At 46.5% G+C, this 17352-nt stretch overlaps 1 protein-coding gene across 5 annotated transcripts in view; it reads left to right on the forward strand.

Moving 5' to 3' along the window:
- RNF121 (ring finger protein 121) overlaps positions 1–17352 on the forward strand; it is an 84359-nt gene that overhangs the window by 65214 nt on the left and 1793 nt on the right. For 3 of the 5 annotated variants that reach the window (XM_069553479.1, XM_069553481.1, XM_069553480.1), the window contains 3 exons: positions 12705–12838; positions 13483–13584; positions 14967–15322. In XM_069553479.1, the coding sequence (XP_069409580.1) occupies positions 12705–12838; positions 13483–13584; positions 14967–15087 (357 nt within the window). In that variant the 3' untranslated portion in view covers positions 15088–15322. Of the gene's footprint in view, positions 1–12704; positions 12839–13482; positions 13621–14966; positions 15323–16925; positions 17089–17352 lie in introns of those variants that run through there. The other 2 variants (XR_011249220.1, XM_069553482.1) reach the window with 2 other exon arrangements.

A 17352-nucleotide genomic window follows, 5' to 3' on the forward strand; every position in this document is an offset into this window, starting at 1 on the left:
TTTGCACTTGGAAAAGATCATTCTGGCTGCTTGGATAGAGAATAGATCAGAGAAGGGTCCACAGATCAGCGTGACCCACTGTGACTATTTAAAGAGACAGTTGCAGTAGTTTGTGCAAGGTGAAGGCAGCTTGGATTAGTGTAGAGACGGTGAGAAGGGAGAGAAGTAGATGAGAGGTATCTTGGAGGTAAGTTTGACCTCCAAGGCCAATCTTGGATATAGATTGGTTCTGGGGACTGAAGGAAAAAACAGGAAGAAAAGAAAGGTAGGTACAGAAGCTGACATTTCTGACTCAGGCAACTCCTCGGATCCTTCACTGAGATAGGAAATGCTGCGAGAGGACCAGGTGGAGACCATGCAAAGATTCTTCAAGCTTAAAATATAGGTAAAGTAACAGTCAGTCTAAGAAACCCAACTCAGTATCCTTACTCCTTTTTATCTGCAATGGAAATATGTTTGCTGTTTGTAAAAATAATGAGTTCTTTTGTAATTGTGTGAACAACACAGAAGTGCTCCCCATCTTGGTATCATTAGATACCATACCATTAGACCCCACCCCAAGAAGAAATATTTCCAAGTTTAATAGACATTTCTCCAGTTTCTGTGCTGAAATAATTGTGACTCTGGTGTGTGGGGACTGAAAGGCATTCCAGAGTTCTTTCTAGGTCGAAGTTTGGCAAGTTGGAGAGAAGCCCTAGAACATCAGGGAAGTGGGTTCTCCTAGTTCCTCCACATACAAGTCCTGGCTTTTAGGCAGGAGATATCAATGGAGACCAATTGAAAAGAACAAGAAAGGCTTGGCGCTGGCTTCATGTGAGGCACTTCAGGACCTCTTGCTGAGCTTGTGGCAGTTTTGCAGGTGGGGACCTCTTGGCTGTGCTAATTTGTATGTCACAGTTAGGTGATCTCATTTGTGCCTTGGGCTGGTAGGCTTAGGGTAATTCAGGTTAAACAGAAGATTCAGCTATCACCTTGGGTGTGTGTGCTAGTCACTCAGTCATATCCAATTCTTTGTGATCCCATGGACCATATTCTGCCAGGATCCTCTGTCCGTGGAATTTTCCAGGCAAGAATACTGAAGTGAGTTGCCATTCCTACTCAAAGGGTTCTTCCCGACCCAGGGATTGAATCTGCGTCTCTTGTGTCTCCTGCATTGTCAGGCAGATTCTTTACCACTGTATCACCTGGGAAGCCCTATCACCTTGTGTAATGTCAACCAAGTACAGTTTGGGGTCTGGGACTTTGTGTCTCAGTATCATGGGACTCTTTATTTTTCCTGTAATGGATTAAATAGAAAACAAAGTGTATTGGGTCACTTTATAGACAGCCTATTAGATTCTTTTCTGAACAGCTGTCTCATGTTTTAGCAGCATCTCATTTTCTCTTATTTAGTTGTGTCTTTAGCTGTTATTCAACTAGTTCACTCCCTGAAGAGATTTTCAGACCCTAGATTGTCTAATTACTCACTTCACTTTCAGCAGCAGCTGTTCACTGAAACTGTTTCCTTTGGTGGCACAGCCAGCTTTTCAGAGTGTCTCTTACTGGAATCCTGTCCTTTACCCTCTAGTGATTTCTTCTTCTTTTTCTATTTTTACAGGACCAATTCTCTGATTTTCCCAAGTAGTTGCCAACTTTATCTCAAGGTTATTATCAGCTGCCAATTTAAATATAGCCTTTATTCCCTCCCAGGTGGGTCCCTAATGGCTAATCTGCAGAATCCCTTTTCTGTCCAGGTGGAGCTAAGCTCAGAATTGAACACTGAGTTAGCATCACTCCAGTACTCTTGTCTGGAAAATGCCATGGACAGAGGAGCCTGGTGGGCTACAGTCCATAGGGTCGCTAAGAGTTGGACGCAACTGAGCGACTTCACTTTCACTTTTCACTTTCATGCATTGGAGAAGGAAATGGCAGCCCACTCTAGTGTTCTTGCTTGGAGAATCCCAGGGACGGGGGAGCTTGGTGGGCTGCTGTCTATGGGGTTGCACAGAGTTGGACATGACTGAAGTGATTTAGCAGCAGCAGCAGCTGGGAGATGGAGTTATTACATTGGCCTCTGCAAGATGGGATTTGACCTGGGCCTCTTCCCATGTTCTTGGGAAGAATTATTGGGTACTCCAGTGGTTGTAAATGATAATCCCTCATAAGATAATTCCCTAATGATGATAAATTCTAGCTTCACCAGGAAACCTGGTGGGAGAATTTCGTGTTAGGGTGGAGAGTGCCTCAAACACTGACTCTTGACCCCCTGTATTCTCCTTCCTTTCATGGGATGTCACTAGTTACCCCCACCACTCCATGATAACAGTCTCTCCCAAGGGTAAACCATATACCTCATTGTACCTCTTAGCACAGAATGTAAGAATCAAACAATCACATTGGACTTTATTAAAGAGTTGAAGATAAGAGCAGGAAAATAAAGTGTGAGCATCTTTACCAGGCAGCCTGCTCTCCAGGGCTTTTAGACCCTGCCTCATCCAACTCAGCCTATGTCAGTGTCCTGGGTGTCATCTTAGCACCCACAACTTGGAACCCACACCTGGACAGCGACTGTCCTCCAGATGCCAACACCCAGAGCCTGTGTTCTTGACAAAAATAGTGCTGCCCCTCCTTTATACCACAGACTAGTCTTCTGAATCCTAGTATCTTACCTGATAGCTACCTCTCCCCTAAGTAATTGACATTGAGAATGGCTTTCCTTTTCAGAGAAGCCACTGTAACCAGCTGTCTCTTTCAGAGGAGCCACTCTATCCAACTGTCTCTTTCAGAGGAGTCACTCTATCCAACTGTCTCTTTCCCAGAGGAGTCACTCTGAAAACTCCCATCCAACAGAATGTGACCTTGCTGATCCTAACTATAGATAAGCGGTTTGCTGTTTCCCCAGGGTCCCATCCTGGGGGTCATAGGAATACTAGGATGGCCTGTGAGAGTACCGGGTGAGTCACCAGGAGTTAATTCATTCGTTGTTTTCCAATTCTCTTCATAAATATTGCTGAGATTTAGTAACAGGTCTGCTAGGGCTCAGGATGCCAGCAGATTAGATCAGATAGGAATGTGGGAGAAGAGACTCCAACATGAGATTAAAGGGATCTATCTTAGAGTTCTTTCCAATCCTGAAAATTTCAAGACTGTTGTTATTTCTGCCCACTTTGGTCAGATGGGCCTTGGTCTGCTAAGGAACACATAGACCCCTGAACCATGACAGCCTGAATTTCAAGAATATTCTTGGGGCTTCCCTGGTGGTGCAGTGGTTAAAAATCCATCTGGCTTTGCAGAGGATACAGATTTGGTCTCTGGCCCAGGAAGATTCCACATTCCACAGGGCAACTAAGCCCCTGTGCAACAACCACTGAGCCCATGCACGCCTAGAGCCTGTGCTCTGCGAAAAGATAAGCCAGCAACGAGATGAGAAGTCCAAGTGCTGCCAGTATAGAGTAGCCCCCCCTCACCGCAACTGGAGAAAGCCCAGGTGCAGCGGCAAAGATCCAGCACAGCCAAAAAATTTAAAACATGAAGAAAGAAGTTAAAAAAAGAGAATGTCTGTGGTCTCGAAGCCAGAATCTAATCAGTGCTTTGGGGAGGGTAATTTGAGGAAGTCAAGAGACAGCAGCTTTCCACTCATTCATTAGCCAACTCATTCATTTATTTATTCAAGCAGCAGTTATTTATCAGTAGTCTACAGTGCACAGAATGTGACCAAGTACAGCCTTTACTAGTTTCATTGCTCACTTTCAGTAGCACCTCTAGTTTTTTTTTTTAACTGCTAAAAATACACGTACGATCTTAACCATTTTGCAGTGTACAGTTGAGTGGCGTTAATACCTTTACATTGTTCTTCAGCTGTCACCATCATCCATCTATAGAACTCTTCATTTTGCAAAACTGAATCTTTGTACTCAGTAAGCAATAATTCCCTAATCCCCACTCTCCCCAGCCCCTGGCAACACTCGTTCTGTCTCTATGAATTTGACCACTTTAGATCCCTCACAGAAGTGAACTCATATGCAATATTTGTCTTTTGTGACTGGGTTATTTCAGTTAGTGTAATATCCTCAAGGTTTGCCTTTGTTGTGGCATGTCAGAATTTCGTTCCTTTTTAAGGCTGCATAATATTTCACTTTGTATATATATACCACATTTTCAGTTCTATTTATTTCTTCCTAGTCTTTTGTATATTCGGTGATCACAGCTTCTATCCCAAAGAGTCATCGTTGATTTTGGAGCTGTACCAGTCAGGAACTAGGTCTAATTCATCTCTTGGTCACCCTCTGGGAGTGGTTTGACCTAAAAAAAAAAATCTGTGATTAATTAATTTCACAATTCCTAGAAATAAAACTATGATGTTTTATAGTTGTGTTAAGCATTCTTAGCTCCTTTTACAGTACTCTGTGCTACTCTTTTTAGTTAGTGTAGACTCGAGTCGGACACAACTGAGCAACTTTACTTTCACTTTTCACTTGCATGCATTGGAGAAGGAAGTGGCAACCCACTCCAGTGTTCTTTCTTGGAGAATCCCAGGGACGGGGGAGCCTGGTGGGCTGCCATCTGTGGGGTCGCACAGAGTCGGACATGACTGAAGTGACTTAGCAGCAGCAGCAGCAACAGCTCTTTGTTTTGCCTCACTTGGGGAGAAATTAGTAACTGTTTTGTTGAGTCAGTTGATTCAAGGGAATCTTGGATGAAGTCTGTGTTTTCCAGCTGGTTACTGTGAGGTCATAAGCTTGTGACAGCCAGTCAGTTTAGTTTCTATTCACACCCAAAAGTCATGGAGGGGTGGGGCAGTGGAGCATTGAGAAATAGGCTTATTTCTGGGACTTCCTCCTCTGTGGGATTGATTGGCAGGCAGGGTAGCAACATATTGTGCTGCATTGGGCCTGATGTCCTAGCTCACATTTTCTGTCTCCTGAGCAAATTGCTGTGCCTCAGACTTCCTACTTCCTGGAGCCTCAGCAGCCCTGGATAATATGAGGACAGGGCTGGCTACCCATTCATCTGACTTGAAATAGTAGTGTAAAGAGCTGAGGGGTCAGAGTCAGACAGACCTGGTTTCAGATTCTCCTCCACTTTTAATTATCTGTATACTCTTGAGCAAGTTGCTTTACCTTTCTGATCTTCTTTTCTTACCTGTAATAATATTGTCAGCCTTATAGAATTGTGGTAAGGAACAGATGGGTTAATGTCAAGCACTTTGCAGAGTAGCTTGGCCCATGGCAGACACTCAGATGGTGATGATGATAGCAACTACTGTTACCTGCTGTACTGTCCTGCTGCCCTACCTATTTTATATCTAATCACCTGGAGCACAGGGCCCTTGTAGACTTTGTATCTTCATCATACTCAACACATAAAACAAGACAGACAGATCGTTAACCATGCGTGCCAGTTCTCTCTTGATGCTATCTTTTGTCTGAAATCACCTTCAACCACTCTGTGCTATGGAATCTCCTCCACTATAATCCTGGAAAAGGGTATTTTATTCACTTTTTCAGCAGGTATTTCTGAAGCCATCTTGAACTGACAGGGAGCCAGCTGAGCCCTGCCACCAACTGTCTGGCCTCGAGCGAGGCTCTGCTCCCGGGCCATTAGTCTCCTCACTAGTTGAGGGGAGGGACCAGAAGAGACCTCGAGGCTGTTGTGGCGCACATTCCCTGTGATGGTCGATGGTGTGGATTGGAGCTTCTGGATCCTGAGCCCCTACTGCAGATAAGCTCCTGTGCAAAAGGAGAAATCTGACTGCTCATTGGGAGCACACCCTCTCCCACTTTGAGTAATCTCTGTTTCAAACCTCTCTTAAACCTCTAACACCCCTTCCCTCTGCCCTTCATTCTCAGCAGATGATCTTGCCTCCTATTTTCCTGAGAAACTAGAAACCAAACAGGAATCCCCCCAGTCCTGACACCGTACCTATAGACCCGCTTCTGTTTGCACCTGTCTCCTCCTCCTCCCCTCCAGGAACAGTGGAGTAAGTGTCCTTTCCCCCATCAGAGGCCAGCTCTACCTGAGCTCTAGATTCTGCACCTCCTGCCTCCCCAGGGACCTGGTGTACCACTGACTTCCTTTCTCACCTAGGACTTCGACTTCTCCCTCTACTGGGTTCTTGCCTATTTGTCATTTAAATATTCTGTTTGAAAAAATGTCCTTTCTTTGGCACACCTTCTCTAGCTACTGGGCCATTTCCTGTCATTGACAGCTAAATTTGTGGAAAGTTTCTGTTTCCTTTTTGATCACCTTTCACCCGCTTCCTGGGCCATTCTAATTGGCCTCAGTCATACCCTTCTTATGAAGTGACTCTTACTCAGATCACCAGGGACTCTATGTCACTTACTCTGGGGGATTGATTATGATCTCAGCAGTCAACAGCACAGTTGACTCAGCACTTCTTTCTTCTTAAAAAGGGTTCCCCCCACCACTTCCGCCTCCTCACGGTGGCTTTTGTGACATTACCTTGTCCTGGTTTTCTTTCTCTCTGATATTTTCTGTCTTCTCTGCTAATTTTCCTTCCCTTTAAATGTTATTATGAGCTCAAGGTGAAACCATCTTCTCTATTCTTCACTAGTTATTTCCTTTCTTTTTCCATGACTTCCAGATCTGTAATCCAGAACTCTATTCTGAACTCCAGGCCTTTCCTAGTTAGCTGTCTCTTTGGTATCAACAATCGGTCCACTTCTCCCAGTTTTTATTGCCATCAAATTAGCCCAAGTTATCACCTGAGCATGGGAGAAGGAAATGGCAACCCACTCTAGTATTCTTGCCTAGAGAATCCTGTGGACAGAGGAGCCTTGGTGAGCTGCTGTCCATGGGGTCACACAGAGTCGGACACGACTAAAGCGACTTAGCATAGCATAGCATATCACCTGAGCATAGGCCCCCATTATCTGTTGTATTTAAAATATTGTAACTGTCTCTTAGCTGGTCTCACTGAATCCATTTTGGCCTCATCTCCAATCCATTTTTCACATAGAAGATTGAGTGATCTTTTAAACAATATGAGTGTAAAATAAAGCCTTTAGATGACTTCTCATTTAAAGTCCACAATCCTCCATTTTGGCCTTAAGGACTTACTGTTTTCCTCTTTCTTACAGACGGCTTCCAGTTTCTCAAGTGCATCAGGCTCTTCCTGCCGCTGGCTGCCTCTTGTCACCCCTGCTTCTCCATCTCTCTAACTTCTACTCATGCTTCACCTCTCAGCCTAAAGTGCCCCTCCTCTCAGGAAGCCTCCTCAGATGACCTAGGCTTAGTTAGGAGACCCCTTCACTGCAGTGTTCTTCGATAGCCCTTTGAATGCCTTTTAAATAACTAATTCTTATTTTAGCCTTCTAAGTAACTAGTTCTCATTTTATGTACATTTAAAAAAAATTTTATTGGAGTATGCGTTAATTTCTTCTGTACAATGCAGTGACTCAGTTATATGTGTGTGTGTGTGTGTATGTGTGTGTATTCTTTTTCATATTTTTTCCATTGTGGTTTGTCACAAGATGTTGAATGTAGTCCCCTGTGCTATACAGTAGGGCTTTATTGTTTAGTCATCCAATATCTAATAGCTTGACTCTGATACTACCAAAGTCCCATTCCTTCCCTCCTCTGTCCTCCCTACCCCTTGGCAACCACAAGTCTGTTCTCTCTGTCTGTGAGTCTGTTTTTGTTTTGTAGATACATTGATTTGTATCATATTTTAGATTCCATATATAAGTGTTATTATATGGTATTTGTCTTTCTTTTTCTGCCTTACTTCACTTAGTATGGTATCCGTCCTAGAGATTGCTGTAAATGGCATTGTTTAGTTCTTTTTGATTACTGAGTAATATTCCATTGTGTATATATACCATATTTTCTTTATGTCTTGGCTATTGTAAATAGTGCTGCTATCAACATAGGGTTACATGTAACTTTTTGGATTGTAGTTTTATCTGGTATATGCCCTGGAGTGGGATTGCTGGATCACATGGCAACTCTTTTTATTTTTTGAGGAGCCTCCATACTGTTTTCCTTAGTGGTTTCACCAATTTATATTCTCACCAATGGTGTAAGAGGGTTCCCTTCTCTCCACACTCTGTCCAGCTGTTTGTAGATTTTTTGATGGCCATTCTGACTGATATGAGGTGATAACCTCATTATAGTTTTGATTTGCATTTCCCTATTAATTAGCAGTGTTGAGTACCTTTTCATGTGCCTATTGGTCATCTGTATATCTTCTTTGGAGAAATATCTATTAAGGTCTTCTGCCCATTTTTCCATTGGACTGTTTGGTTTTTTGTTCTTGAGTTGTATGAGCTGTTTGTATTTTTTGGAAATCAAGCCCTGTTGGTCGCAGCATTTGCAAATATTTTTTCCCATTCCAATGGTTGTCTTTTTTTTTTTTAAATGGTTTCCTTTGCTATGCAAAAGCTTATGAGTTTAAGTCACATTTTGTTTGTTTGCTTTTATTTCTGTTGCCTTGGGAGAGTGACCTAAGAAAACGTTGTTATGATTTATGTCAGAGAATATTTGCCTATGATCTCTGCTAGGAGTTTTATGGTGTCGTTTTTATGTTTAAGTCTGTAAGCTGTTTTGAGTTTATTTTTGTGCACGGTGTGCGGGTATGTTCTGACTTCATTGATTTACATACAGCTGTCCAGGTTTCCCAGCACCACTTGCTGAAGAGACTGTCTTTTTTCCATTTTATATTATTGGCTCCTTTGTTGAAGACTAATTGACCATTGGTATGTGGGTTTTTTCTGGGTGCCCTATTCTGTTCCGTTGATCTATATATGTCTGTTTTTGTGGTAATGGCACACTGTTTTGATTATTATAGCTTTATAGTATTGCCTGAAGTCTAAGAGTGTTATGTCTCCTGCTTTGTTATTTTTCCTCAGGATTGCTATGGCAATTCTGGGTCTTTTATGGTTCCATATAAATATTAGGATCATTTGTTCTAGTTCTGTGAAAAATGTCATGGGTAATTTGATAGGGATCTCATTACATCTGTAGATTGCTTTGAGTAGTATGGCCATTAAATGCCAGTCTCCCCTTGCTGTAGGTTTCCTGAAGACAGAGGCCAAGTCTGTGTTTTTCCAACATAGCCCAAGACCTAGTCCAGTGACTGGTACCTAGTAGGTACCCAGTGTATCGGAAAGAAGGAAAGAAGAGTTTGAGTGGCTTGCTCAAGATCATCAAGAGAGTAAGGGACAGAGGACGGAAATGCAGTCTGTCCTGACAAACTGTGTGGCCCCTTGAGCCCTTTCCACACTGAGGCATCAGGCTCTTGAGGTTAAACTGGAATCTTCCTCCCTGTACTTTACCTCACTCAGCCTGAGGGCCTCCTTACGCAGTCTCAGTGGGCTCTGCGAACTGTTGGTTGCTGGGACCTTCCTGACTTGACAGACTCATCTGATAACTTTGTTGAAACATTGTGGGATTTGACCCTGCTGGCCTGTCACTGCATTAGCTCACAGGGAGAATGGAGAAGCTAGAGGCGTAATAGAACTTTGCCTTGGTGTCCCTCCTACTCTCATCACCTCACACAGGTTCTCTCTGATGCTCTATCCCTGCCCCAGTATCCTGGGGCAGAACTTGGAGCAGTTTGAGGTTAAGTTCTTCCTCAGAGCTCTCCTGTCCTGAGTTGGAGGGTTCCCCTTTCTCACTGCCAATGCCATGGGCCAGAGTGAGTGGTGGTGTTCCTGTGCAAGGATTTGGTGTCAGAGTTGGGCTCAGACTTCTTGGTCTCTCTTCTTGCTGTTCAGAAATACTCAGGGAGGCACATTCAGAGCCGTAAGCCTCTTGAACTCTGGTGGAGTCTCTCTCAGAGGTCGCCTCAGCACAAACATTCAGATTCCTGCTTTGGAGAATTGCAGCTTGTGGGCTTCCACGGGTTTGGCTTCACTCTAACTCGTACTTTTCCTTTTGCGCTGTCGATACACAATCAGAACCTTTTGAATTATTGGCCCTCACTGAGCTAAGTAGCTGCATTTCTGCAGTGTTCAGATGTCAATGAACGTCTTGGTCAAGGGGTCTGGGTTCTCATCACAGCTAGTTTCTTTCCTTTCTGGGCTTTGGTTTCCCCAGCGACGGGGCTGCTCTGGTGTTCTGTGACAGTAACAAGCTCCCCTTGAGTCACTTCAGACATTCTTGCAAGACGGGGAGGGAGGGTTAAAGGCTGGAAACTCTATGTTCATGGATTCTTGGGGCAGCTCTGCCCTCTGCCCGGAAGACTTTTGGAGTCAGGAGAGGCCATTTCTCAGAAGGGCTGCTTGGAGTCAGAGAAGCCGCATGTGGAGTGGAGGTCATGGCAGACGTAGCTGTGTCCTCCCTACTCCTTGTCCCAGCTTCTTCACGCCTGCCCTTCTTCCACTGTTGTCCCTCCTAACCAGCTAACAGTCTGTGAAGTTTTCAGAAGACGGTTGCTTGGAAACAAAAAACAAAGCAAACTCAAGTTAGGAAAATAACAATACAAAAAAGGCTAAGTATAATCTATTTTCCTTTATAGGTACACCCAGAAGCCTTTCAAAGAATTAATTTTACAGTTTTGCAAGATGTGAAAGTTCTGGAGATGAGCTGCAGATCAATGTGAATATACTTACTGACATTACCAAACTATATACTTAAAAGTAGTTAAGGTGGTAAATTCTATATTATGTGGGTTTTGCCATCATTTTTAAGACAATGAAAGGAAAAAAAAATAGGTTCAACAAAATTCAAGTCTTTTATTCTTGGGATCAAGGGGAAATGCTATGTAGCTATTGAACAATAAACCACAAGGAAAGTATACAAAAATTTGAATTTCTTTTTGGAGCATGGAATTGCTCATTCACTGTGATTAACCATGGGTAATAAATAATCTTTTAAGGTGTGGGCATACCTCTTTTTATCGTGCTTTGCTTTATTGCACTTCGCAGATAGGTTTTTGTTTTGCGTTTTGCAAATTGAGGGTTTATGACACCCCCGCATCAAGCAAGTCTGTCAGCACCATTTTCCAACAGCCTTTGCTTGCTTTGTGTCTCTGTGTCACATTTTGGTGCTTCTGGCAGTATTTTGAATTTTTTCATTGTTACTTGTTATGGTGATCTGTGGTCTTGGATGTTGCTGTCACAGTTGGTTTTTTAGGCATAATGCTGTTGCACACCGAGTAGTAAGTAGAAACAGAACTTTTAAAAGCACTGGGAAACCAAAGAATTTGTGTGACTCACTTTCTTGTGGTGTTCTGGAATGGAACCCACAGTATCGCTGAAGTTTGCCTGTTATATATGTTCATTAAAGAAAATTTGAGTACAGAAAAGTAGGCAAAATAAAAAACACCCATTTATAATCCTACTACCAAGACATCACTGGTGTAAATATTCTCATACATTTCCTTCTGACCTTTTAATTGATCTGCTTACTTGTCTTTACATATGGTGCCAACAATACTGTGCCTCCAATTTTGTGCCCTGCTTTTGACACTTAATGTTGTATCTCAAGCTTCAGTTGGCTCACTGCCTGTCTAGCCCCTTGAGTAGGTGCCACAGTTTATTGAGGCGTCCTTCTATTGTTGGCCACTTATGGTTCTTTCCATTTTTTTGCTTGTTTTTGTTTGCTTCTTTTTTTCTTTTTGCTTTTTTTTGGGAAAATATATGTAGCATAAAATTCACCATTTTAGCCATTGTTAAGTGTCCTATTTCCAAAATTTTTGATCATCCCAAACAGAAGCAATAACCCATTTCCTCCTCCCCACCACCGGTTACCTCTGTTGTATTTTCTGTCTATGAATTTGGCTATTCTAGATATTTTATAGAAAGACTCATATACCAGTGCAATGTTTATCTTTTTCTGTCTGACTTGTTTCACTTAGCATGTTTCCAAAGTGCCTGCGTGTTTTGGCATGTATCAGAACTTTATTATTCTTGGGACTGAGTAGCGTTTCATTGGAGGGATAGACCCCATTTTGTCTGTCCGTTCTTCTCTTGATGGACACTTGGGCTGTTTCCACCTTTTGGCTATTTGTGATTAATGCTGCTAATGAGCATTGGTGTACAAGTGTGTGGTTAGGCCTGGTTTTTATTCTTTAGGAGTATTATCTAAGAATTGAATTGCTGTGTCATATGGTATTGCTGTGTTTAACTTTTTGAGAGGTTGCCAGACGACTCTTCACTTCTTTAGTTATAAATAACACTTAAATGAGTATCTGTATGCATGAAGCTTTTTTGATATTTTTTTAAAGAAATTTCTTTAAATTTCTTAAGGTGAAGTTAATGGGTTAATTGGTGTGGCAGTTTGAGACATCATGCCAAATGCTGTCAAAGTGGGTTGAAGCTGTTTTACTGCTGCAGCAAGTGCCTGAAAATGTCCTTGTCACCCAGCCACTGTTGCACCAGGTGTTTCACTGGCGTTTCTCTTGGAGAAGAGATGTTGCCCATCTGAGGGAACCATGGTGTGGACACAGAGTGGCTTAGCTGACACAGTTCCCTGTCAGCAGCCCTGAACCCTTCTCCCTGCCCGCCTCCTTGCCCTGATGCTGACCAGCCCCGTCTTCAGGTTCTGTCTGATCTGACTTCCCAGCCCACCTCTGGTCTAGTCCTTCCACCCTGTCTGCCCCACAGAGATGAGGATGACTGACGGTGAGATATTCTCCAGCTTGGGATGCTCCACCTGCCATGTCACGTTCTCTCCAGAAGACCCCAGGCCTCCCTGGTATCGTCCCACTTTGGTTGATTCTCACATCTTTTCTGTCTTTTCCTCCTGCTCTTCTCTCCCAGTTCTACAGCGAGTCGGGCATGCCCACCAAGCACCTCTCGGACAGTGTGTGTGCCGTGTGTGGGCAGCAGATCTTTGTGGATGTCAGTGAAGAAGGCATCATCGAGAACACGTATAGGCTGTCCTGCAATCACGTGTATCCTTCCTGGAGCTCCTGGGCTGCTTCTCTCACCACCTGCACACTCCAGTCAGGGAGGGAGGGGTCCGTCATGACCCTGGCCATGCCAGCCAGACCTTTGAGGGGAGGAGAGTCACAAGAGGCACACATCTGGGTGATGTCCTCTGATAGGGAAGCCAATCCCAGGAAGTGGAAACGGTTGCCTCCTTTGGTCTTCCTCATAGATGGGAGCCACTCATGTGTAAGCAGTGTGTATAGCCTGGCCAGGTCAGAAGGGAGCCTCAGCTACACTAGCTGCTGCAGGATGGGTCAGTCACCAGGGAGGAACATCCTTTAACTGGCTTCCTCAGTGCTGGAATCAAGTGCCCCTGAGTGGCGCCTCTGGCGCTCACCACATCCTTACTCGGCTCCCGTTCTGTGCCGGGTGCTCTCCATTGTGTCCAGAGCGGCCCTGTAAGGCAGAGCTCATTAACCGCACTTCATGTATGAGGAAGCAGGGCCGGAGGTGTACTATCAGCTTGCCCAAGATGATATAGCCAGTAAGAGGTGAAGCCAGGGTTTGAACCTCCCTCCAGAGCTAGGGCCTGGACGCCGTGAAGCCCGTCATGGGGCTGGAGTGCCATCCTGGCTCCCCACCATTTCCCTTGACCACTGGTGCTCAGATTCCACGAGTTCTGCATCCGTGGCTGGTGCATTGTGGGAAAGAAGCAGACATGTCCCTACTGCAAAGAGAAGGTAGACCTCAAGAGGATGTTCAGCAACCCGTATCCTTTGTGGGCTCTTGCTGGGAGTGGGCAGTGGTAAGAAAGTACTGGCCTGCATCAGGCGGGTCTTGGGGTGCCCCTCCTGCCTCCTGTCTGGCTTGTCTAGGGAGGTGGGTGGGATGTGGGGCAGGACCAACAGCTCAGCTTCTCCTCACCGCTCAGGATCCCTTGAGGGTGAATCAGTAGTGATAGCGACTTCCTTTGCCCGCCTGCTCACTGTGCACCTGGCGGCACTGTGACAAGCACTTTCCTTCTGTGAGCTCACTCCGTTCTCTAGAGCCTTGTGACCTGGGTAATAGTATCCTCATTTTACCAGTGAAAAGGTTTCAAGGTTGACCAGCATTCTCAAGGTGCTGTAACTAACGTGTGGCGCCTCGCCTTGGCAGGCGGGGCTGGAGACCAGCCTTGTCTCCTCCGCTTTGAACACAGGACCTGTGCTGCTCTCAGCTGCCCTGCATCCAGGGGCCTCTCCCAGTTGCCCTTTCTCTCTGTGTGGGGGTTTCCTGGCCCCTGGATACTAGCTGGGCTGTGGAGGGCCATGGTGTCCCCCGTTATGGTTCCTTGCTTGGTTCTCTTGGGGTCTAGTTCAGTAACTCCGTGGTCAAGCCGAGGGTCGGGGCTTCTCTTGGTTCTCAGTACTGGGCCAGACTGTGGTTCCTGATGCCCTCAGAGGGACTCCCCACAGTCTTGTGAGGTCTGTGCTTCCCCGGAGCTGGATTCCCAGGCTCCCTCTCCAGTGTCTTTCCCAGCAGTGGATTGTAAAGTAGAGGGAAGGGACTCCTCTCCAGGGCCTCTTGGCCTCAGCCGGGCCCACATGTTCAGTGCCCTTGGATGGGGCTCTTTGGAGCCTCTCTACCAGGAGTTATCCCCTGTGACCAGCCTCTTGCTCTGCCCCACTATGCCTCTGTCCTCACACTCAACCCCTCTGTTGACCTAGAAATCTTCCCATTTTGGACAAGAACCTTCGGGTTACTTTATCTCTCTCCTCATCTTCCCGAAGCCATTGTTATGAGAAACTTACAGCAGTCTCAGGCTCACTGGCAGTCCCAGCTTACAGAGGGGGTCACGCAGAGCCCTCTGTGTGTATCGGCCATGGAGAGCTTCATTTCACCACTCCACCCTCTGCCTTGTCTGTCCGATCCTCTGCATTGATCCCCTCTGTTCCATTTCTCTCATTCTCTGGATTCAGCCCTGTGTTCCAACACAGAGAGGTTGCGGGCAGTGGGGGCGGGGTGGGGGGAGTGGTCTTTCTAGAAAGCACCTTTCTTTGTAGGCTGATTTCTGTGATGCATCAGGAACATGTAGACAGACCCTTTCACCCATCCCCTAGGCCAGCCTCAGCAGCTCGAACATGTAGCCTCTTTTCTTTAACTCACTAACAGCTGGGAGAGGCCTCATGTCATGTACGGGCAACTGCTGGACTGGCTTCGGTACTTGGTAGCATGGCAGCCTGTCATCATTGGCCTGGTGCAAGGCATCAACTATATCCTGGGCCTGGAATAGTCAGGAAGAAGAACATCCACCCACCATGGACCTCAGGGCACTCTCCTCTCTGCCCTCTAAGACCTCCTGGGTGGGAAAGACTCAGAGGGGTACTGGGCCACTCAGGACTCCTCCGGCTGTGTCCGGGCTGGGGAGGGAGGTGATGGAGAGCCAGCCGGTGGGGCTGTCAGCAGTGGGGGCTTTTTAAAAGAAAACTATTTTGATGAATATATTTAAAAACCTTTTTTATTGTGGAGCTTAGGAATTGCCCCAGTTCTTCCAGGCCTCACCTCCCTGCTTGAGCAGGGCAGGAGCAGAGCCACAACATTTTTGATGTAAAGGAGCCATCTTACCTCTGGCTGTGAGCCCCAGGCCCTGCCCCCCCCTTCCTTCCGTGCATGGGGCTCGAGCCTGGTACACTCGGTGCGGAAGGGTCAGAGAACTGTGGCCGGTGCCACTGAAGCGTGTTGGGGCGTGAAGTGTCCTTCCTCCTGGTTAAGGCCACGGGCAGGCCTTCCCTGTGGGGGTGGCCGTAGGCTGGTTGAGGCAAGTGGAACCTTGTCATGGCTTTTCCAAAAAGGGAAGCCCTGGGACCTCAGAATTCCCTGAGAATTTGTTGGGGAACCTTCCCCTAAAGCAGGGCTTACTCAGTCAAGAACAGAGACCATCTATACAGAGCAGTGATTGAGGGCCGCTTGTGCAAGCTGACGCTCTGCCCAGAAGTGGTGACATGTGCCGAACGCCACGGCCACATCACTTCCTTCCCTGCAAGCCCCAGTGAGCGTGTGTGTCTGTGTGTCTGCGGTGGAGGGGCTGATAGACGTGACACTTCTTCCTGTAGTCACACATTGTTCCCTTGAAGCTGCCAGGGGATTCCCAGCTCAAGGAATATCCTCATGTCAGCCCCGTCATCCCTGGGTTCTGCCTGGGCCCAGCAGCATGAGTGCTGAGGTGGCTGGGAAGAGGTCAGGGCCGGGTGGGTATGAGGTCTGAAAGGGGGTTTCAGGTAAGCCCCAGGTCTGGTCCTAGGGGTTTTGAAGGAAGTAGGAGGGCAAATATGGACTTTCCACGCCGGGTTCCTAGGGAATATGGCCCTTCAGGTGCAGCAGGAACAAAGCAGGATCTTGTCATCTGCTCTTAATAAAGCTCTGTGAGCTGGGTTGGAAAGCTGAACATCCATCTTGCTTTTCTTCTTCCCACCTCTTTCCCTGTGGTCCCTGGGGCTGCCTGGCCTCTGCTGCCTTTTTGCTCCTCCCATTTGAGAGCTGGGTCCTGCAAGTGGTGGGTCCCATTCAACATCCCTGAGTGAGATGGCCTGCTGGGCTTCTGTCCTGTCACAGAAGGAGCCCTGGGTCATCACAGGGTGACTGTCCTCACGACCTGAGGTCAGTGCCCTGCTGCAACCACCCCTCTCCCCAGTCACACTCTTACCCAACTGTGGCTTACCCAACATGCCGCTCATGCCCATGGGCCCGTCCTCAGTGGATTGGGGCCAGGGGTCATCCTTTCACTTTTGTCCCTCCTTCGCCCACATGTGGCTCAGCGGTAAAGAATTCACCTGCAATGCGGGAAATGCAGGTTCGATCCCTTGGTTGGGAAGGTCCCCTAGAGAAGGAAATGGCAACCCATTCCAGTTTTCTTGCCTGGAGAATTCCATGGTCAGAGGAACCTGGTGGGTTACATTTCAGAGGGTCATAGAGTCAGACACAACTTCATGAATAAACCACGTCCCCCTACCCCCACATCAGGTCATGTGAGAAGCCAAGGCCAGTCTCTCCACGGCGCGCACTCCATCCTTCAACAGTCCTGAGTACCATGACCTCCCAGCAGCCTGACTCTGGCCTTATTTACACTCACAGGTAGAGTCCTGTCTCCTGTCCCTCGCATCCCCACCCCCTTCCCCGGAGAACTGGGTCTCAGAAGCTCCGACAGTCTTGCCTCCTGACCTCCCTGCTGGAGACACTGGTGCTCCTAGGGAGGAGCTTCTCTGCGTCTTGCAGCCCAGAAGCTCCTGGGCAGGCGGTGAGTTGGGGGTCTGAGAAGATGTGAGTGAGAGCCCTGGAGAAGAGGAGTTGACTTTTAGTCTCCCACATCTAAATTGGAAATGTATGGTTTTTACACACACACACCACACTCACCCCTTGAGATTGCAGCCATGTTCCTGACGCATCTTCCAAACCGTATTCCATCTCTTGGCCTCCCTGGCTCTGTCTCCAGGACCCCATCCTCCTGATCCCAGAAACTCAGGTCTGGCCCTTCACCGCTGCTCTGTGGGTCACCAGCCCT

The sequence above is a fragment of the Ovis canadensis genome, chromosome 15 (genome assembly GCF_042477335.2).
Source record: "Ovis canadensis isolate MfBH-ARS-UI-01 breed Bighorn chromosome 15, ARS-UI_OviCan_v2, whole genome shotgun sequence".
NCBI classification, from domain to species: domain Eukaryota; kingdom Metazoa; phylum Chordata; class Mammalia; order Artiodactyla; family Bovidae; genus Ovis; species Ovis canadensis.